This window comes from Sturnus vulgaris, chromosome 4 (assembly GCF_052056855.1).
Source record: "Sturnus vulgaris isolate bStuVul1 chromosome 4, bStuVul1.hap1, whole genome shotgun sequence".
NCBI lineage: Eukaryota > Metazoa > Chordata > Aves > Passeriformes > Sturnidae > Sturnus > Sturnus vulgaris.
Genome location: NC_142246.1, coordinates 44812174 through 44833950, shown reverse-complemented (window position 1 = coordinate 44833950; position 21777 = coordinate 44812174). Strand labels below are relative to the sequence as shown.

The 21777-nt window shown below is 47.2% G+C and overlaps 3 protein-coding genes and 1 non-coding gene across 7 annotated transcripts in view; 3 read left to right on the top strand and 1 right to left on the bottom strand.

The window, feature by feature from the left end:
• Positions 1-15655, top strand: part of PRAG1 (PEAK1 related, kinase-activating pseudokinase 1) — a 35275-nt gene extending 19620 nt beyond the window's left edge. For all 4 annotated transcript variants that reach the window (XM_014888277.2, XM_088163764.1, XM_088163763.1 and 1 more), the window contains 2 exons: positions 1639-3305; positions 7213-15655. In XM_014888277.2, coding sequence (XP_014743763.1) covers positions 1639-2676 — 1038 coding nt within the window. In that variant the 3' untranslated portion in view covers positions 2677-3305; positions 7213-15655. The remainder of the gene's footprint in view (positions 1-1638; positions 3306-7212) is intronic.
• LOC106860443 (ribonuclease CL2-like) lies at positions 14683-15200 on the bottom strand. The gene has a single exon (XM_014888279.2). The coding sequence runs from the start codon at positions 15198-15200 to the stop codon at positions 14766-14768; it is 435 nt and encodes a 144-aa protein (XP_014743765.1). The 3' UTR covers positions 14683-14765.
• Positions 15656-17729: 2074 nt separating the features above from the next.
• On the top strand, positions 17730-21299 carry RPS3A (ribosomal protein S3A). The gene is made up of 6 exons (XM_014888240.2): positions 17730-17844; positions 18096-18199; positions 19334-19521; positions 19694-19902; positions 20464-20573; positions 21136-21299. The coding sequence occupies exons 1-6, from the start codon at positions 17783-17785 to the stop codon at positions 21255-21257; spliced, it is 795 nt and encodes a 264-aa protein (XP_014743726.1). The 5' UTR covers positions 17730-17782; the 3' UTR covers positions 21258-21299.
• Positions 20812-20881, top strand: LOC148223990 (small nucleolar RNA SNORD73). The gene has a single exon (XR_015803601.1). It is a non-coding gene; the product is annotated as a small nucleolar RNA SNORD73 (small nucleolar RNA).
• Positions 21300-21777: the final 478 nt, after the last annotated feature.

The window sequence follows — 21777 nt, the reverse complement described above, 5'->3', positions numbered from 1 at the left end:
AGGAATTAAGCCAAGATATGCTCCATGCTTGGCTTCTTTTTCCACTAGAGATGTGTGACTAAGCCAGCCCAGGCTCCTACTTGGAGCTTTCAGCAGGGAGGATGCCTCTGGTGCAGCCAAAGTCAAGAAGAATGGCTGGATGGGGAAGATTTCCCTGTATTCATTTGGCTGTAGTTGTTCTTCCAGAGACTTTTCTCTTGCCAGGAATGCTCCCCCTTTTCCTATGCCTTACATGTCTTTCCTTTGGGAGGAGGAACAAGCAGGTTTGTTAGTCAGAGGGGTGGAAGGCCTGTGCTACAATTGGGGACCTCCTGCATCATCTTGAGTCCCACTACACTCATCTGCACTCTGCCTAGCTCTCCAAAGCTTATCTTTCCACAAATAGGCCAGGTTAAGGTATTTTTGTTTAGAAAAGAGAGGACAATAGGGATTTGAAATGCCCCATCTCCACAGTGTTGTCTCATCTGAGTGAATTATCTGGAAATGCCCAGATTCAAACCCCTGCTAGAGGAACACAAAAGCAGCCCTATTCTTCAGCTCCTCTCTGTTCTTGTGTACATTTTAACTTGGAGGCAAAATTGATTTCTCCTAAGATTTTGCACGCACGCTGTGACTGGCACTGTCACGCTCCAGGTTTTGAAACCTTTTATGCTGAGTTTCAGCCTTTTGCTTACTCCTGTGGATGACATATAAACACATCGCTAAATAAAGGGCAAAAAAGTATAATAGAAATGCCAGAAGGCCCCATAAGCTAATGGACAGTCCTATAATAAGCCTGGGTTTGAGTCTCTAATGGAGTATAAAGCTAAAATATGGAAGAAAATGAAGGTAGAAATCATCTAGGTTAACAAGAATCCAGATTATAAAAGGCATTTTTCTCCTTAGCATTTGCTGCACTCTTACTTCTTTGTAGGCCTGTTGTAAGCTTCCATTTTCTCTTTGGTGGTTTTTTTTGCCTGTGCTGAGGAGTGCAGGTTGTTGCTGGTTTCTGTTAGCCATTGATCCTAGGTTTGAGAGTAGTTGCTGACACAAGGAAGTGGAATGGTTGAGGAGAATGTGAAAATGGCTCCAGGGTTGGGACCAGAGAAGGATCAGGTGGGAAGAAAGTGCTGGAGGTTTCTGTCCACCCCTCATCACAAACAGCACTATTACTCACAGTCACCTCACATTGTGTGGAGCCTCATCCAGGAGTGTTAACTGTCTCCAGAGATAGAGACAGCATGTCTTTTGCCACAAGCTTTGCCTTTCTCCCTCTAGGAATGTCTCTTGGGTTGCAGGAGTTTATGTCAATGATATCTGTGATGTAAAAGCTATGTTGCTTCTGTTGGCAGTGAAACAAAATCTTCAGAAATTATTCACGGTACGATTACTGTCCTCCTTTCCTCCAACTACTGGGCATTGCCTGGCAAAGGAAGCTTGTCCAGAAATGCAACCCAGACATCTGGTGGGTAAGATTGGGCTATTACAGGACAAAAACAATCCTCAAGCCAGGAGATAATTTAAAGTGCTTAAAGGACCAATGCTTAAGGGATCCTGCTTCTGCTGTTGTCTTCCAGAGCATCTGCAAATCACAGCTTAGCATCCCATCTCTCAACTTCTGATCTGTCACTGGCTGACGTTTTTTATCTCTCTTTACAGATTTGTAAAACCCAGGAGTCCAAGGTAGCTGCTTCATACTGCAGCCCTGCAGTGCCTGTTCACTTCAACATCCAGCAGGACTGTGGGCATTTTGTGGCCTCTGTTCCCTCTAGCATGCTGCTGGCCTCAGATGTGGGGAAAAGCATGCCTGGAGACGGCTTCCATCCCTCCCGCACTGCCAGTGAGCACGACTGTGTGGTGGTCATCACTCGTGAGGTGCCAAGCCAGACCACTGCCGATTTTGTGAGGGACTCAGTGATGCTCCACCAAGCCAAGCCGGAGTTGTATGAACGTCGTGTTTGTTTTCTGCTCCTCCAGCTCTGCAATGGCTTGGAGCATCTCAAAGAGCATGGCATCATCCATCGTGACCTGTGCCTGGAGAACCTACTGCTTGTGCCTTGCAAGCCCCCCATGAGCTGTGTGAAAGCCAAAGATGACAAACACTTACCCCGCCTCATCATCAGCAATTTTTTGAAAGCTAAACAGAAGACTGGAACTGGAGACTCCAAGCTGAAGAAGAGTCAGGCCCGGCTGGCCCCGGAGATTGTGTCAGCTTCTCAGTACAAGAAATTTGATGAGTTTCAGACTGGTATTCTCATCTATGAACTGCTGCACCAGCCCAACCCCTTCGAGGAGAAGGTACACCTCAGGGAACAGGAGTATAGCCCTGAGGACCTCCCTGCTCTACCCAGCCTGTCCATCTATTCCCGGGGACTCCAGCAGCTGGCCCACCTACTACTGGAAGCAGATCCCATCAAGCGTGTGTGGATTACCGAGGCCAAGCGGATGCTGCAGTGTCTGCTTTGGGGGCCCCGAAAAGACCTCATGGAGCAGCCCCTCAGCCATGAGGAAACTCTGTGCCAAGTGCTGCAGAACTGGGTGGACATGAAGCGTGCCCTGCTCATGATGAAGTTTGCAGAGAGGGCCGTGGACACAGAGCGGAGTGTTGAACTGGAGGACTGGCTGTGCTGCCAGTACTTAGCATCTGCTGAGCCAGCCTCTCTCGCACACACGTTAAAACTGCTGCAGCTGCTCTGACCTAGGATGTGTGAGAGGTTTGAATCTCAGCTGCGAATGTACGTTCAGCTCCTGCCCTTCACTCCAGTCAGAGTGCACAAGGCATGCTTAGTATCCTCATCACTGTTAGTTTGCAAGCAGGCAAAACTGGGAACCTACCCCTATTTTGGGGGAATTTTTGGGTTTTGGCATGGTAAATGTGGACTAATAAACTCCTGCCTGCATGTGTGCACATTTCTAATGAACTGACTGTACTGAGTTGATTTCTGTGCCTATGGGACAGTCTTCCAATCCCCACCTCTCATAAAGCACTGGAGCCTTTTTTCCCAGGAACAATACCTCGCTCTTGAGTGGGAAGCAGGGATGAACAGGTGGCTGGTTCTCTTCAGTAGCAAGGCCAGTTCACATAATGCTTCTATGCAAGGGAGAACCTGAGGCTTTCAAATTCACATATTTTGTGAGTTTTGGCATCCATTTTGCTTCTCCCTTTCAAAACAAAAATTACTGCTTGTTTCTGTGTATCAGTTCTTTTTTTTCTCCGTGGGCATTTCAATATCAGCTGCCTGTTACCTTCATTAGATACTAATACAGCCTGGCTTTCCTGTCTAGTGGTGCAGCTGTAGTGGAGCACCACTGTTGGATGTGAAGAGGTGAGAGAGAGCTCAGGGTGGATCTGCTCATGAAGATGATGCTGGGAATTACCCCTTCTAAAGCTAATTAAATGGAAAATCCCCAGTTCACCTCCAAGGCCTTGGGGAGCAAAGTCAGGTTTCCCCGTCCCTCCCACTCCCTTCCTTCACCTGGTCATTCACCTGTCCCTTGTGTCTAACATTTATTTAACTCCTTTATTGAGAGATGAGCTGGCCTGTGAAAGGTTGGGGCCACTACAGGCCAGCAGGGTCTTATCAATAATGAGAGAGAGATGGGGACACTGAATGATGATCAGAATCCAATTTTTATGAGCACTATGTGTGCTAGTTAAAGATCACATAGATAAACTTTACATTTCTACTTAGTAAAGTCTTATTTTCCCTTATTCCAGACTTGATTCAATCTTCTTGCAGTCAGAGCTCTGTTTGCTCTTCCCAGGGCATCCTTGTTATCAAGCTGCATATGCTGATTAAATCTACAGTACTATCAGTCTCATTTGCATTACCTATATCCACATCTCCCCCATTTCTTTCAACCAAAAATACACTCTTAAATGATTTGTCTATTAGATTTTTAACACACTCTAAAATACAAGGAATAACTACTATAATGCATAATATAATGCCTAATGCATACAAACCTAAATTCCTAACCCAGCCAGTGAGTCCCCAGTCCCCCAGGAGCTGATTCAGCCAGTCCTACCTATTACCTACCTGCAGTTTATTCACACCTTCTTTCAGGGCTTAAATGCTGGTATAGATGGACTGGGAGTAGTCAGAAAAGTTAAGGCATTCCATCAAATACACCCATGTCCCTGTGCTAAAAGTAAAAGGTCTATTGCTGCTCTATTTTGCAAAGTAGCATGTCTAACAGAATCAACATCAGTTAAAAGTCCTGTTCCTGGGTGTCCTCCGATGCTGGTATTACAGGTGGGTTCTCAGGTGCTACACTAAGGGGTTCTTGAAATGACTTCACATTCTTTGCTGAGATCCACTTAGAACCATTCTCTGTAAGGACACATGAAAAGCCTCGACCCCAGATGATCAAAGGATAAGGCCCCAATATTTTACCAGATTCTGGATCCTTTATTAAAACAGGGGGCCTTTCCTTATGTTGCAATTGTGAGTTGCAATTAAAATGTTCAACAATCGGTGGATTGGGGTCCATGAAAGAACAATTCAAAAAGTTAAAACCATAAAGAGCTTTCTGCAGTCTCTCAGCAGGGGTGCCATCTCCAGCTCCCCCTTTCTGTAGGATTAAAAGATGCTTGAGAGAGCCATGAGCTCGCTGAATTATAAATTGGCCTGTTGGGGAATGAGGGATACTTGTTTTGTGAGTGATTCCCTGTAGAGGCAGCAGCTGATGCAAGTATAAGCTGGCCCATTATCAGTCTTAACCTCAGAGGGTATACCAAGAGTTGCAAAAGCAACAACAAAGTGTCTACAGACATCTTCTGCTGTTTCCCCTGAATGAGCTGATGCAAAAAGAGTACCAGAAAAGGTGTCAATAGAGGAATTAATGTATTTCAAACGGCCAAATTCAGCAAAATGGATAACGTCTGTTTGCCAGATTTGGAGGCTTTGAAGCCCTAGGGGATTAACACCTCCTGCAATAGAGGGAAAAGAACACCTTTGACAGTCAGGACAAACAGCAATAGTTGCTGAAGCTTGGGCTTTAGTAATGCCAAAGTTCCAAATCAAAGCAGCAGCATTCTGGTGAAAAAATTAATGCCTTAGCTTGCTCCATCTTATTAGGTAGGACAGAATTTAGTACAGGCATTGCTAAGAGATGAGCCTGTCTGTTCCCTTCAGCTAAAAATCAGGGAAGGTCTGTATATGATCTAATTTGCATAACAAAATAAGGAGATGCTCTATTTTCTAAGGAAAAAACAAGGAGCTGTAATGAGCTGTAATGAAAGAATTGTGAATTTTCAGCTTCTTTCAAAACTAATGCTTCACCTCTCATCACAACTCCTGCGACATAAGCTGAATATGTTACCAAATTAAAGGCATCAGAAAAATTTTTAAAAGCTCTGACAACGGCAGCTAGTTCAACAATTTGGGGAGACCTCTCAACTGTGGACACATGTGATTTACAAGTACCAGATGAGGGATCTCTCCGTATCAGCGCTGATTTATGAGAGTGACCAGAACCATCTGTGAATACTGTTAAGGCTTTAAGTGGGAGCTCACTTTTTTTTCTATCAATTGCAATAAACGTGTTAAAAGCTTATGTTTTGGAGGGTGTGTTGAAATTTGCCTGCTGAATTCAGCAAAGGCCATCTGAATAGCCTCAGATTCCTGAAATAGCCAATACAAATAAAAGGTGGTAATAGGCATAAAAACAGTGGGAAAATCCACTCCTGCTAGGGAAGTTAGTCTCTGCCAGGCCTTAATAATCAGTTGTGTCATCATTTCATGTTGGGTAGTGATGGTTTTGGTTGCCTGGTGTGGCAAAAAAATCCATTCAATGATAAGCAAAGGGTCTGGTGCATTGGAGTCCCATTGAAATATCAAATCATGGGGTTGTTTTGCTGGGAGCAAAATGGTTAAAAGGAAAGGCAGTTCGAGTACACCTCGTGCAGCTTTGCCAGTTTGCTAAGGCATCACAGACGCCCTGCAGGGCTTGATGAACTTGTAAATTGAGCCGTCTAGGTGACAAAAGGCCTGAGTCTGCTTTTAGCAGTTCAAACAAAGGACTCTCTGCATTTGAGATTCTTAATAAGGAGCACACACAGTTAATTGCACCTAAAAGTTTTTGTGCATCATATAAGGTTCTAATGTTAATCTGAATTTGTAAATTTTGGGGAGAAAGTGTGTGAACTCCAATGCACCCATCCCAAATATTTCCATGAAGGATATTTCTGTACCTTTTCAGAAGCAATGCAAAGCCCTGCCTGACTCACAGCTTCCGTGACAATGGCTAAGGCTTCCTCCATGATGTCCTGTTGTTCAGCTGCATTAAGAATATCATCCATGTAATGATACAAAAGAACATCAGGCATTTGTTGCCAAACAGGACTAAGGACCCTAGCAACATACCACTGGTAAATAGTAGGAGAATTTTGTATTCCCCAAGACAAAACAGTCCAGTGATATATCACTGTAAGGGTGCCTGCATATTTATGCTAGGAACTGAAAAAACAAATTTTGGGCCATCATCAAGATGCAAAGGAATATTGAAAAAACAATCCTTTAAATCAATTACTGTCAAATGCCAATTTCGAGGGATCATGGTAGGAGAGGGGAGCCCAGGCTGCAAAGCTCCCATTTCCTCTATTACAGAATTAATTTTTCAGAGGTTCTGGAGCAAACGCCACTTGCCCATTTGTTTTTTAATAACAAACACAGGGGAATTCCAAGGGCTGGTAGCAGGGAAAATATGTCCTCTCTGCAGTTGATGCACTAATTCAGTTAATGCATGCAGTTTATGAAATGATAGGGGCCATGGCTCACCCATACTGGCCCAGAAGTTTTCCAAGTCAGTTTGAGGGTGCTGCGCGTGCCAGTGACCCCAAGGCAAAATTTGACTGTGATAGAATTCCCCACTGAGTTAAAACATCCCTCCCCCACGAAACCAGGGGGACAAGAAATACAAAAGATTTAATTGTAGTAACATACCTCTCAGGTCCTGTTATCTGTACCAAGTGTTGGCTTTGTAAACTTCAACTGTATCCCCCCATGCCTGAGAGCATGAGAGGCACAGTTGTTAATGGCAAATCACTGGGCCATTGGCTTTTTGAGATGACAGTTACATCTGCACCAGTATCAATGAGGCCTGTTAAGACTATGTCCCTGCCTTTCAGAGTTACTTTGCAATGACATGTGGGATGCTGAGATGTGATATGTTGTGTCCAAAGAATTTGTGGAATCCCTGTTGAATCAAACCTGTCTCCCCTCTTTTCAGCTATCGGGGAGCAGAAGAGGGATGCTGCTGGGAAAGGTATGAGTCGGGCTATTTTGGTCCCGGCTGGGACCACACAGGGAGGCTGGGGGGTCCAAGCCATGATCTTTATCTCCCCAACCAAGTCAGAATTTATGATTCTGGGAAGCACAAAAAATCCTGTTAACAAGGTAGATTATCTACCTATGAACAATGTGTGGTAACCAGATTCCAAGGGTCCATAGATGCCTGCAGGGAGACAAAAAACTGTGCTGTTAGACAACGTTACTGTGTCATTTATTGGTATGTCCAGTCCTGCGCTGCCTGGGGTGGCTGCACATAGTTCTGCGATGGTCCGGTGGGCAGGTTGAAAGCTGAAGGTTGCTCTTGGTCGCTGTGTCGGCTGTGGGATTTCTGTCTCCATGCCTCGCAGCCCTGCACTCTGAATGAAGTTTCTCTGCTGCAGAGGCTGGCCATTCTGGTGAAATTTAGAGCGGCATTGAATAGCGAAATTAGGGCCTTTTTGACAGTGATGGCACATCTCCTGGGTCTTGGATTTCTATATTCACACTTTTTTGCAGTCTCTTTTAACATGCCTGGGTTCCCTGCAACCATAACAAACCAACTGCTTTCCGAGGACTAATTTGAGGGCAGCAAAAGCATCAGCTTTTTTTACCCTGCCCCACGGCCTGGTAGGTGACTGGTGTGGTATGTTGCAGTGTTCCCAGGTGATTACAATCTTCTATCATTTGAAGCAATGTGGGCTTAGGCTCAGGGGGCAGGGATTTCAAGAGGCGCTTACAGTCTTAATTTGAATTTTCTATGGCCAGCTTAAGGAGTATAACTTTCCTTGTTTGTTCATTATCAATTTATCTCTCCAGTGTTTGTTTTAAACTGTCCACAAATTGCATATAGGGCTCTTGGAGAGCCTGTTTAATATTTATGAAAGACTGTTGCGGGTTTCTGTTCTGGCATCAGGACTATTAAGAAAAGCCAGGTGAGCTGCCTCCGTGATACCCTTGAGGGCTTCTCTCGGTAAAGCAGCTTGGGCATTAGCATCTGTATGCAGTCCCTCCCCTGCTAGGTGGTCAATAATTAAGGCGGCCATGTCTTGGTTAGCCCTGCATATTTTCCAAGTAAATTTTCCAGACTTTTTTTCCATTGCACCATGAATATTGCATATTGCATCGGTGCGAGCAAAAGATTTGCTAAAGAGTTAACATCATGGGGAGTCATGAGGTGAGTAGTAAAAGTTGCTTTTAATAAATTACTGAAGTAAGGAGACTCCAAACCATATTCTGCCACGCTACAGTGCAGTTCCTTAATTTCTGAGTGTCCCAAAGGTTCCCATTGTGGGTTTCCCTGCCTCAGGCCAAGTTGCATGGGGGCAGCAGTATCAAAGTCTCTGTCCTTGTCCTTAAGGGCTTTCTTTTTTTATCCATAAACAATTATTATGAGTACCTGTAGGGAATAAGTCTGGATCTTTTGTGGGGCCGGGGTCAAAAGGATCGAATTCTCCTTCACTGCCACAGTCAGTGTCCATCATGTAAGCAGTAAGAATTCAGCAGCTCTGGCGTTGCTGGTGAACTAGTGGTGGGACTGGGGGACGGGGAGCACAGCCTAGGTAGGTTCTCGGTCCGGCATGGTTGTTATGGCCACCTCAGAGGTAGCTTCACAGGCAGCCTCACTCCCCTCCCGCTTCTTAATTGTGTCCATATCCACCCTCCATGCAGGAAGCATTTGCAGCTCTGGCTGGTGGCCAGGCAGAGTGGTTGGGTCGTAGAGCTGAATGACGACCTTGTCCCAGTAGCAGAAGGTGAAGATGGAAGAAGTGGTAGTCTCAGGAAACATGTGTGACACCCATTATAGAAATGACTTAAGGTCTTGCTTGGGGATGGGGGAACCATGCCTGCCTAAAACAGCAAGCATGGTTTTATAGACGTCTCACTGGACATATGCTGTCCCATACTTAAGTTCCCCTGGCTCACCTGTCACATAGCTGCAGGACAGATGATTGTGGGCCCAGAAGTGGTTCTTTCACCGACACTTCTCAGTTCCAGGGTCTTGCTGATTCCTGCCAGGTAGGCCAGTTATTCTCCTCACACGGGGACATCAATTATCGATAATGAGAGAGAGATGGGAACAATGGTGATCAATGGTGATCAAAATCCAATTTTTACTGAGCACTATGTGTGCTTATATACCATTTACAGGAAGGCTAGTAATATTTTACTACAATCATCTAGTTAAAGATCACATAGACAAACTTTACATTTCTACTTAGTAAAATCTTATTTCCACTTAAGCCAGACTTGATTCAATCTTGCAGTCAGAGCTCTGTTTGCTCTTGCCAAGGCATCCTTGATATCAAGCTGCATATGCTGATTAAATCTACAGTACTATCAGTCTCATTTGCATTACCCATATCCACATGGTCTTATTGCTGATAGTGTTTGAATTAGAAATGTATGGGGCTGAGTGTGCTGCAAACATGTTTCTGCAACAGATGGGTTGCAGGAGCAGCACAATGAAAGGTGGAGAAGCTGGCCTGACTCCCTTCAGCCCATTTCCCTCCATCCAGACATAGAGCAGCCACTCAGACTGGGAGAGAGGTGGTGCTGCTGAGAAAAAAAAAAAAAAAAAAAAAAAAAAAAAAAAAAAAAAAAAAAAAAAAAGATTTTTCAAAGGTTGCAGGCTTCTTTTACTCTTCCACCCAAACATGAGGCAGAGATGAGGTGCCCTGCTCCTGATATCAGTTCTGCAGCCCTTGGAGAAGCAGTAAGTGTGGGACATTTGGAGACAACCCAGCATCAGCTTATCTGAGACAGGATGTCACTAGCTGAGCTACTCACCTCCCAGCTCTAACAAGGAGAAATTCATGAGCACCTTCCTCCAGGCTTGATTCACCTCCAGACACAGCTTGCTCTTTTGGGGAATTTTAATTGCCCAGGTTTTCTTGACACTCTGTGTACTTTCTGTGAATCTTTTCCGGGCTTCTCACCTGGCTTTTTCTTTTTTATAATCTGTATGGCTATGGATGCTGCTGATGGGAGGGGATAGTTCCTTGGCTGAGCTCCTATTTGCAATTAATTTCACCATATCCCCTTAGGGAGGAGGCTGTGCGCTTCCCTGCCTGCTGAAAGAATGTGGGATGGCTTCAGCTGTGACTGCTGGGAATTTTTTATACACTGGCTTTTGTGCATCTGACTTTTGGGTCCACTTCCCTTTGGTAGAGGTAACAGGAGCTTTCTGGCTTGAGAACCACTGTCCATCCCATGGATCATCCTGGACACAACACTCTGGAAGGTCTGGCTCTGACTTGCTGTATGTGGTCTCACATGGGCCAGCAGAGTGATGAAAGAGCTGAAGAATCTGTCTGAAGGAGCCCAGCATGTTTCTCTGAGATAAGATGAAGCGATGACTCAGTTTCTAAGCATGAATGTACGGAAGAGGTTGGTGGCAGCTCTGCAGGAGTGCACTGAAGGTGACAGGGTCCAGTCATCACAGATCCACGTTGTGCTGATAAGGGGAGATAATTTGCAAGGCAAGTGGCTTGCAAAGCTTTAGCTGGGTACTCAGTGGGACTCAAGAGGTAGCCAAACATTCAATCAGCTCACAAAACACAAGACTGGATCCATTTAGCATGCTGAGTTTCTGTTTAGTGACAAACACTGTATTGGCACAGGGCTTGCATGGTGTGGAATGTTAATTTGATCAAAACGCTTTCCCTTGAGTTTGGGCACTTGATTCTGGTTCTGGTGTTGGCCTTGGCACCCTGCAGCAGCATTCCCAGAAGACCAGAGGCCAACAATAGTCTTTTACAGCTGTATTTTTTTTAGACTGAGTGGGTGGCCTCTCATATAAGCAACAATTCTTAGCTCCTGGCTTTCCTGGTACTTTCCCTTATGGTAGCTCATACTTCTCCATCCTGAACAGTCCTAGGTTTTAGGTCTTAGGGTCCATGCTTGTACTGGAGAAGTGCATTAGGATTTCTGATGTGTAGCTGTTATGGGGAAAGTGACACCTAAGCCTCAGATAAGTGCCACAGCTGAGCGTGAGGACTTAGCTGTCTTATGCCCCCCTTGTCTTTGCTGTCCCCACCATGCCATGAGCAGCAGTTCACCTTTTCCTAGCCAGCATTCTTGTCCCCATTCCCAAGAACCTCTCTAAGAATGGTGGAGGGGATGGGTTATTCCCTGTATGGCTGGGGACACAGATGACCCTGCACCCTAGAGGCCAAGTGTGTCATCCACTCAGGGAGAAGAGGATTGCAGGATATGTCTGACTGGGAACACAGCTTAAGGTCTGTGTACCACAGAGACAGTGCTGAGGAGCAGTGATTGGAGGAACACCACAATCCCCAGGACCTCAGAAGTACTGCTGTGGAAAGAGATATTTTCTTGTCTCGTGCTGCCCCCAGGCAGCCTGGCAGCCCCTTTCCCAGTGGTCCAAGCACAAAGGAAAGGTGAATGTGCTGCACAGAAACGGTCTTGCATTTTGCTGTATTTGTGCAGGGTATATTTTAAGACCAAGCGATACACTGGAAAGAAGCTTTCTTCATGTCAATTTTGGCATGCATGGCATGCAGCAACAGCCTGGTTTCACAGCACTCATTCTGCCAAATCCATGGAGCTGATATATGACTTTGCTGAGTAAATATTTCTGAAGGTTTTTGAAATGCCTGATTAAGAAATTCTCTGCTATGGTTCTGAAAAAAATGCTGTTGTTTTTCAAAAAGCAGCAACAAATTTCCACAGTAGCAATATATTGACACACTGTTCATGCCTCTCATTTTATACCATCAAAGGCTGGGTGGTGGAAGCTTGTGAGCCATAATGAAGCGTGTGAGCCAGCATTGTTTGTTTCATTCCCCTGTGCTAAGTAAGTGACAGCCAGTTTCTGGTGAAGGAATTAATTGTTTGGCAATATAGTGAGTGAGCAGAAGAGGCTGACCACTGTCAAAGCAAACTGGGCATGAAAGTCAAGCAGATATGACTCAGAGACAAGTTTTAGGCATATAGTGCCGTTCTTGAAACATTTTTGGTTGCATCTTTTTCTTTACTTCAGAAAAAGAAAGCACATAAATGGGAAGGGAGGCTATCAGATATGAGAACTGAGCTTCTGTGTCAGACTTGTCTGTGATCTTAAGAAAGCTGCTTAACTTCCACCCACAAAGCAGAGATAATCAGTTTCTGTGTTACAAAGCAGAATCAACCACAAACCTCGCAACTTTATGTTTGACTGTGTTAGGCAGAACATGAAAATACCTAAATGAGGAAGAAATTAAGAAATAAATGCAGTGATTTATTAAAAAATAATACTGCAAAATGTCTTCCTTTATTTTCAGGCAACAGTCACTCCCTGGCTTTTTGCTACTTGCTGCCATTACAAATTTGCTGACCACTGCCTGTAAATGGCCCACTGCTGCTTGAGGCAAAGGCCACAACACCCTCTGGGTGATCCTGATTCCTTTGTGGCTATTGTTTTCCCTTTAGCCTTCACAAAGAACAGAGACAAACATATGCTGAAGAAACAGAGCTGCATCTTAGGGGAAAACAGCAGAGGAGTGAACCAACAGTGCAATGATGGGATGGGATGGGATGGGATGGGATGGGATGGGATGGGATGGGATGGGATGGGATGAAGTGGTGGAGCCATCAAATGGGAGGAATCATCCAGACTTTCCAGCAGACTCATGCTGCCCAGCTGCAGCATGCTGGGCATCCCAGAAATGGCATTGTAGCTCTGGGACTGCAGCTCAGAGCTGTCTCCCCAGGATGGGTGCCACCTCTCCCATACGAAGTTACATAGTGCAAAGTTTCTGGGGTAAATCACAGTGATGATTTTTCTCTATCACTTGCCAGGATGATCTCAGCTACCAGAGAACAAGTGGAGAAGTGGAATCCTCCTCTGAGCCCTGAAGAACCAAGGTAGCAAGAAGCAGAGATCAAACTCTTGTACTTGCAGAGACACCAGGTATTTCCTCCTGAGCCAGTCAGCTCCTCCCATGGCAAGGAGTGAGCAGGGTGGAGAAGTGATTCTGCTATAAGTTGTTGGTCCAGAAATGCCCCAAATAAATACCTTTGAAATACGTCAAACTCTTCCCAGTGCACAAAGAGTAGTGCTCCCCTCACTGGGCCAGTGCTGAGAGGTAGAGCTCACCAGTCCACGGATGGCCCTCAAAATGCCTTTCACCTGAATTTCAGAAAAGGAGTACATGAGTTACTTGAGGCTCATGAGCAAGAGGTATCTTGAGGAGAGAGGAAAAGGATTGGGAAGACCATTTTCTGCACTCCTTTTCCTCCTCAGCTAAATTTTCTGGATGCATTTGGGCTGCCTTTTTGCAGCAGCACAGCACCCAGATGTCATCAGTCCCATGGGACTTCTCAGGGCTCCCACAGCAATAGGACCAGAGCAAAGGGGTTCCCCAGCCTACCGAGCTGCATTAGGCAGAGTGCTGCCAGCACATGAAGGGAGGTAATCCTGCTCCTCTGCTCAGCACCACTGAGACACTCCTAGAGTGGTGGACTCCCCAGTACATGAGAGACATGGACATACTGGAGAGAGTCCAGCAAGGAATTGATGATGGTGAAGTGACTGGAACATGTCTGATCAGAGGAGAAGCTGAGAGAGCAGGGACTGTTCAGCTCGGAGAAGAGAGGCTCAGACAGAGGAAGCTTGTAAGTTTAAGTACTGACTGGGAGAATTAAGGACAAGAGGTGATGAACACAAGCTGAAATGCATGAAATCCCATCAAGACTCACGAAGACATCTGGACGTGTGTGCATACTGTGTGTATGTTCTGGTATATGTGTCCTGGGTGTGCAAATGCTGTGTGCTATGCTAGGAGCAGCAGTGTGAGTGTTGAATGCTTTGTGTTGTGCCAGTGGCTGCATATTGCAGGCACAGTGCAGGTTTCATGTTCATTGTGTGTGTGTGTTGTGTTCAGTGTGTGTGGGATGGTTCTGTGTGGCCCCAGCTGGGGCTCAGTCCTGTGGGGGCCCCAAGGGGGAGCAGCATCAGCCCCAGAGAGGTCACAGATGGGGTCAGAGATGTGTGGGAGATGGGGAATCTGGCAGTTTATGGGGCAGACATGGAGGAAATTAGGGGTACTCAAGGCGGTTATAAGGTATGTGGAAGGTTGGGAAACCCTGTGAGAGTTATGGGCTATCCAGGAAAGCAATGTGACACCCAAAGGGTCAGGACACTGGGGAGATGACTGGGTGCACATCCAGGAGATTGGGGGGCCTTGGGCTGGGAGGGTGGTGGTACCCATGGGAGCTGTGGGACACCCAAGAAAGGGGAGAGGGCACAGGAGAGGGTAGAGACACTCCAGGGGTCTACGGGACACTCAGGAGGCTGGGAAAACACAGAGATTTATAAGGCACACAAATAAAGCTTGGACAGGGTTGGAGTCACCCAAGGGGCTCAGGGGGCACCCAGAGAGAGGTATAATTACAGGGTCCCCCCAGAAGCTGATACTGGAGCCCAGGCCTCTGACAATACCTTTATTGCCAGTATTAACAAGAGTCCCTGATGGGAGGGAGAATCCACACCTGCACTGAGGGCGTACGGCCTCACTGCGGAGCCGCATAGGTGCCTGCGAGGTGCACAGGCAGCCCGTCACGGCAAGCCATGCGCACATGGTGTTGCAATTGGCGGGCGCGGTACGCACAGGGTGGCCGCGTGTCCCCGCCGCGAAGGCGGCAGGCAGTGAGGCTCATTGCTCTTGGGGTGCTGTGGAACCCTGTGGTGGGGTCAGGCGCCTGGGAGCAGGCAGCCACCAGGTCCTCAGCTGGGGCGTGCACAAAGGTGTTGGAGGGCTTGCAGGGCCTGCCTGGAGCCGTCACCCGACGCCGTGCCAGCATGGTCTCACAGTAGCGATGCACCGCCAGCGTGGAAGACCGGGGGTTGTCCACGTGCTGCCGCAGGAACTTCTCATAGCGGGTCTCGCCCACCACCCCTGCCAGTGCTGCCAGCACCAGGATCATGCACAGTACCCAGCGTGCCATGGACACCTGCAGAAGGTGGTGTTAATTCTATCTGGACCTCTGGGGCCCTGACTGGAAATGACACCCGGGGTGCATAGTTATTGTACAAATTCCCCCTCCCAAATTCCTGTGTCCCACACAAATCCCCTCCCAGTGCGTGGGGACCCATCTCTGGACAGCTGGGCTATTTGTGGATCTCGCCTGGATGCATGGGTCTCCTAAAGTTATGCATTCCCCAAAAGCCTCAGTCCCCCATAGAACAGCCCCTACCTTCTCCTCAGATCCCTGAGTCCCCTACAGCTCCACCCCATGCCCCAACACCTGGATGCCATGCACAGATCCTGGATCCCTTCCTCACTAGATGCTTGGGTTCCTCACAGACACACCCCCCCAGACATTCTGGTGCCCTATGCACCCCTCACCTGCAGCTGTGCGGGCGCCTCAGTTTCCCTTATGGCCTCAGGGTCTCCAGGATCCCTCTCACTCCTCTGCACCTCTTTTATACTGGGCCCAGTTGTGCCCAATGGGCAAGGATCCAGGAGGAGGGGCAGGATAAAGAGCAAGGTCCAGTGGATGTCTCGGGGGAGCCAGATGTCCAGGAGGCCCTGCTCACCCTCATGGCCCTCAAGGTCATTAGGTAGTCATTAACAAACCACATGACTGTCTACGTGCGTCCCCTTGGGTGGCCCCTGCCCACTCTGGCCTTGGCCACCTGTCCCATGAAAGGCAAGATACCTGGGTCCTTTTGGGTGGCAGGGCAAGATACATGGCTCCCTGGTGGGGGGCAGGATGTCACCATCACCTCTGGGGCAGCTGGCAGATGTTCCTACAACTCTTGGAAAGATGTGATACATCCATGGCCCTTCTGCAGTGCTAAAGGACTAAGCTAAGTGCTATGTGTTCCTTTTCCCTGTGTCCCCTTGCAGGCAAATTCATACTCCCAGGAAGTGCCAGGATGCACTCTTCTTCACTGCGATCTCCCATACTCCAGCTGCTCCATTGATGCAGAGACAAGCAGAGAGCCTGAGCCCATCAAATACTCCTTTCCCTTGGCCATTGTAATGGAGCCCCAAGGAAAGCATGTCCTCTCCAGAAGGAGAGGCATGCAGTGCCCAGGAGAAGTTGTCATGAGTGGGTGCAAGTGGTCTCCATCCTCCTCTTCTAAGACATCAGAGAGACTCTGATGGGAAGTGGCAAAGAGGGAATAAGGTCCTGGGCAGCACTTTTCCCAAAAGAGTTGTAACACTTCCAAGATTGGCCACAGTGAAGGTGTAGAGGGTCCTGTCCAGGGCTCTGGTGGCTTTTCTACAGCCTCTGAAGAAATCTTCCTCAAAAGTACACAGTCTCTACATTGGAGCAGCTCAGGCACCTGGCTGAAATCTCGCAGACATGGAAGGTCAGCATATTGCTGACTCTCAGTATCCTTATCCTGGGCAGGGATGGAGGATGGGGACTCTCATCACAACCCCTTGGACACACTCTGGTTTCCAGTGTCCTGGTGTGGGTGAAAAAGAGATGGCACCCACAGGAGGAGGAACAAGGCTATATGTTTGGCGATGGGCTGTCTCTAGCTGGCATGGTGCAGGCACCTGTGCTGGATCCCATCCTACCTGGCAGAGCCTCAGGCATATCCTTGCCACAGGCTTCTGTGAGGCTCATTGGTGAACCACAGCCTGTGGTCACCTCTTGTCCCAGGTGAGTCGCTGAGCACCGCTGTCTTGGGCACCGCTTCTTCATGTCCCATCCCTGCCCACGCAGGGGGGCTGAGCGGAGCCTCCTCCTGCCCTGTGTGGTGGGGAGAGGAGCGATTGGCCGGGGCACTTGGGGCAGCTCAGACCACCAGCTTCTGGTTGTAGCCTTGGCGACCCAAGGCCTGGGAAAGCTGCCAATTTTAGGAACTCTCTAAACACGGGGTCTAGTTTAGAAAGGAGACATTGTTTATTCAGCGCGGGATGCAGGTGCAGGTTTGACAAATCAAACACACCATGGGGTAACAAGTTACATCTTTTATACAGTAAAATTTACATGAGCCCGCCTCTCTAATGCATATTCCTCTTCTATCGATGCATATTTATTTGTATGACGTACTCTTACGAGATGCTTGAAATACAAAGTTCTTCATTAACCAACTTCCACTGTAGAAAACACCAGATGACATCAGTTACGCTTACAAAAGGTGACAAGATTCAGCCTGGGGACAGATAATTCAGCTTGAAGACATCAGAATGAGCAGGAGGTGGCGCCTGCCTTTTGCCCGGGCACAATCGGTGCAGCAAACCCGGGCTGTGGCTCTGCCCGTACCACAGCGGCCCCCGCACTGGCATCCCCATTTCCGGCAGGGCCCGAACGCAGAGATCGGCCGTCCCGGGCCGAGCGCTCCGCAAGGCTCCAGGCGGGGGCGCTCACGGGCACGGGCTGTGCCGAGGCTCTCCCTGTCCCCCCTGTGCCGTTGGTTCCGTCCCGCCGTGGTACGTCCCGGGCGGGCCACCCCAACTCCCGGCGCTGGAGGCGGCCCCGTTCTCGCAGGTCTCGCGCGAGCGCCGGTCTCGTATAATCTCGCGGGAGCGCTCGCGCCCCGTCCTTTCCGCGGCGCGGGCCGGACGATGGCGGTCGGGAAGAACAAGCGCCTCACCAAGGGCGGCAAGAAGGGCGCCAAGAAGAAAGTGTGAGGGCCGCCGGGGCACGGGCGGGTGGTGTCTGGGGTCGCCGGGCGGGGCGCCGCGGCGGCGGATGCCAGGGATGTGGGGCAGATGGTGGCGGCGGCCCGGCCGGAGCAGAGACGATGCTGTCATGGCGTCCGCGGGCGTGGGCCCGGCGGGACGGGAGAAGCGGCGGGTATTCGGAGAGGAAGGTCTTAATGCAGCCCGTTGTGGCCTGAGAAAGTCGGTCAAAAAAATCTTTTTCATTTGATTTAAGGGTCGACCCTTTCTCCAAGAAGGACTGGTACGATGTCAAAGCACCGGCTATGTTCAATATCCGAAACATCGGGAAGACGCTTGTCACCAGGACTCAAGGAACTAGTGAGTAGTTGGGGTCGGTGCAGTACAGGGCATTGTGTTTGCTCCATGTGCTAGCTCCAGGCGTTTAAAGAACTTGGATAAAATGCTGAAAAATGCGTTTTTCTTGTACTGTTGCGAATTTGAAAGCTAAAAGAGTGGTGGTTTTGTTTTGTTTTGATTTTTTTGCTTTTTGGTGGTTTTTGAGTCGACTGAGTTGTTTGAATAAATGAGCTTAGTTGCAGGGACGTTCATACACTGGGCCTTTGTACAAGAATGCTAGATCATGGAAGGAAGGGCCTGAAGTTTCTAAATAAGTTCTTCTGACAAGTTGGGAAAAGTTCAAGAAGTAAGCAGTAGTTCTGATTGTCCCAGAGGGAGATGTGGGACAGTGCCACAGGAGACCTTTGTCCTAATAGGATCATAACGATTAGCACATCAAGACACTGAAATATCTGATATTTAAAAGTTTTGGGTAAACATTAGACCTGGAATTGCTGACTTAATGTGAGCACTGATGTATCACTGGAGGGTAGATTCGGTTTTATATTATCTGGCACACCTTAGGAAGAGGAGCTCTCTGTTACTAATGCGGAGGTATCTGGATAGAGGTAATCCTATTTTTGGAAGCTTAGCCATGCAGAAAGGCTAAATTGCTTTATGATACTCTGCTGGTTATACTCAGGATGATGATTGTTACTTGAACTGCAGCATGTGAAACATATAAAATGAGGGTCACTGCCAAACGAAATGTGAACCAGCCAGTGTTGTTAAAATGGTTCTTTGTTGGAGGAGGAGCTATGAAATGATTGTACTGGGCTGTTCATTGCTGCTTCATCTCTGTTGAACACTTGTGGCTTTTTATGTTTAGTTTTTTCATTACTGTTTATAATTTCCAAATACTTTGTAACCCCTTCCTGCTTGAAACCAACCAAATTATTACATGTGGTAGAATCTGCTGTATGTTGCTGTTCATATCCCACGCCTGATACTATTTCCTTAAAATGATTCCTCCCAAAGGGAGGAATTTCCAACTTTGCTGTGGCTCTGTGATCACCATTAGAAAACATCAGAGAACAGGATTCCAGTGGGAATTCAGTATCTGATTTGAAGAATGTGCTTCTAATGTTAATCTGTTTTATCCTGTTCATCACACAGAAATTGCCTCTGATGGGCTGAAGGGCCGTGTATTTGAAGTGAGCCTGGCTGATCTGCAGAATGATGAGGTTGCCTTTCGCAAATTTAAACTGATCACTGAGGACGTTCAGGGCAAAAATTGTCTGACCAATTTCCATGGGATGGACCTCACGCGGGACAAAATGTGCTCCATGGTCAAAAAATGGCAGGTGTGTAAGAAACAAGGTCTGCATCACTGCTGGTGCCTTCAGGGACGGAGAGAAGCGCTTCTGCCTGGCAAAGCTATATTTGAAGCGCCATCAGCATCAGACTGTCGGGCGAGTGGGGCTGGGCAGTTTGTCTGCTGTGTGGGTTGTAAATGTTCAGTGCTTCCTCTTTCAGACAATGATTGAAGCTCATGTGGATGTCAAAACTACGGATGGGTATCTGCTGCGCCTCTTTTGCGTGGGCTTCACCAAGAAGCGCAATAACCAAATTCGCAAGACCTCTTATGCCCAGCACCAGCAAGTTCGGCAGATCCGCAAGAAAATGATGGAAATCATGACCCGGGAGGTGCAGACCAATGACCTGAAGGAAGTTGTCAACAAGCTGTAAGCTTTGGCAGTGTTCTTTCCCCTACAGTTTAAATCATTGTTTGGGGATTGGTTGTTGCTGAATGCCTGGGGAGTGCTGGTGCATCCCGAGCAGTTTGTCAGAGACCAGGCAAGGAGCCCCTCGTGTAGAAAAGCCAATTGCTCTTTTCTGCAAATGGCTTCTCTTAGTCTCTGCATCCTATCTGAACCTCAATCCATTATCATATTTGCATAAATGTAAAACCACTCTTCCAGAAAATTTGTGGTTCACATTTCTACAGACTAAAGTTGTAATTCTGACACACTGGGGCTCTGAGCTCGTCTGTTACGAGAGTTTTTCAAAGTGTGCTGATTGCTTCCAAAAGTTTGCAGATTTGCTCTCAAAATGAGCACACTTGCAATACGTCCCTTCTAACATTGAAAGGGAGGTGTCTTAGAATCTAAATGTACTTGAAGAAAATTGTCAGTGATGTTGTAAACTTTTGTAGAATATTTCGTATTAAGGATTTTTTTAAGCCTGTGTTGCTGCTGCAGAAGCAGGCAGTGTTTTTAGCATTATTGTGCTCTGTCATTTCTCAGGATCCCAGACAGCATTGGCAAGGACATCGAGAAGGCCTGTCAGTCCATTTACCCTCTGCACGATGTCTATGTCCGTAAGGTGAAGATGCTCAAGAAGCCCAAGTTTGAATGTAAGTCACTGCCGACATTTGAAGGAGGGTGTGGAAAGGAGTTACTTTCAATGTATTTGCTTTTGGATAATAATGTTACAGCAGCATCAATGAGCTTAAGTAGTTGTAGAAGGGAAAACTGTGTGTCCTTGTCTCCATGTGTGTCTTCCAGGATGGAAAGCCAAGCAGTGAGTATTCAGTTTGGAGCTTGAATTCTCGCCTGGAACCGCTGCTGAAGGTTTAAAAGCTTTGCTTTGGGAATGAATGATGACAAAATGTTTCGGTCCCAGATGATGTGGAATGATTCTATTTCCCTTTTTTCTGACATTCCCATGTAAGGCAGCAGCAGTAGTTCTTGAGTCCAGCTCCTTTTAGAAGAAGGTGTTGTTTGTAGTTTCATTACATAGCCTTATTTCACTGCTTGTTTCTGTCTTGACTGTCACTGCAGCAGCATCTCTGTGCATGAGCTGTCTGCAACGGACTTAGTCCTACCTATAGAAAGTGTTCTGGTGATTTCATTTGTGTATGATGAGTAATTTTTTAAACAGGTCCATCTCTCACTGTTTCTGTCACTTCTTTTTAGTGGGAAAGCTGATGGAGCTGCATGGTGAAGGTGGTGGTGCTGGAAAGCCCTCTGGGGATGAGGCAGGCACTAAGGTAGAGCGAGCTGATGGATATGAGCCGCCCGTGCAAGAGTCTGTGTGAAAGTAAAAATTGGTGGAAAATAAAAGGTTTTAATATACAGAACTAATGCCTGGTTGCCTGTATTGTTTCTGGACAATATTTGTACTGGATGTGTGGATGAGTTTTCAATAAGGTAAACCTACGGCCTTGGTTAAAAAAAAAAAAAGTACTCATGTACTTCTCCAATTGTGTTGTGGAGATGGGTGGAAGAAGGTGAGTTGTCCTTTTTGGGAATTCTCTATGTTGATTTTACCCAGTAATTTTAGTCCTCACCAAAAATCCCTCGTGTATGTGTGCAGAGACTGTGTTGGTGACAGGTGCCTCAAAAAGTACAGGGAAACCTATGTCAGAATTTGATATTACTAGGAAGTCGTCTTACATTTATCCAGATTACTTGCTTCAGAATAATGTACCTATATTTAAATTTCTTGGTAATTTAATACAACATCTCATGGGAGAGATGTGGTCTCTAGTGGTCAGAAGGTGTTAAAGGTGTAATAATGATGATGGAAGCAGTATTACTTTCAGCCAGTGCAGAAAA

Bases quoted from the DNA above. Each gene is read 5' to 3' on its own strand.
- LOC106860443 (XM_014888279.2), bottom strand. From the start codon at position 15,200: ATGGCACGCTGGGTACTGTGCATGATCCTGGTGCTGGCAGCACTGGCA.
- RPS3A (XM_014888240.2), top strand. From the start codon at position 17,783: ATGGCGGTCGGGAAGAACAAGCGCCTCACCAAGGGCGGCAAGAAGGGC. The intron at 19,522-19,693 runs GTGTGTAAGAAA...TTCCTCTTTCAG, and splicing joins CCATGGTCAAAAAATGGCAG to ACAATGATTGAAGCTCATGT. The intron at 19,903-20,463 runs GTAAGCTTTGGC...GTCATTTCTCAG, and splicing joins AAGGAAGTTGTCAACAAGCT to GATCCCAGACAGCATTGGCA.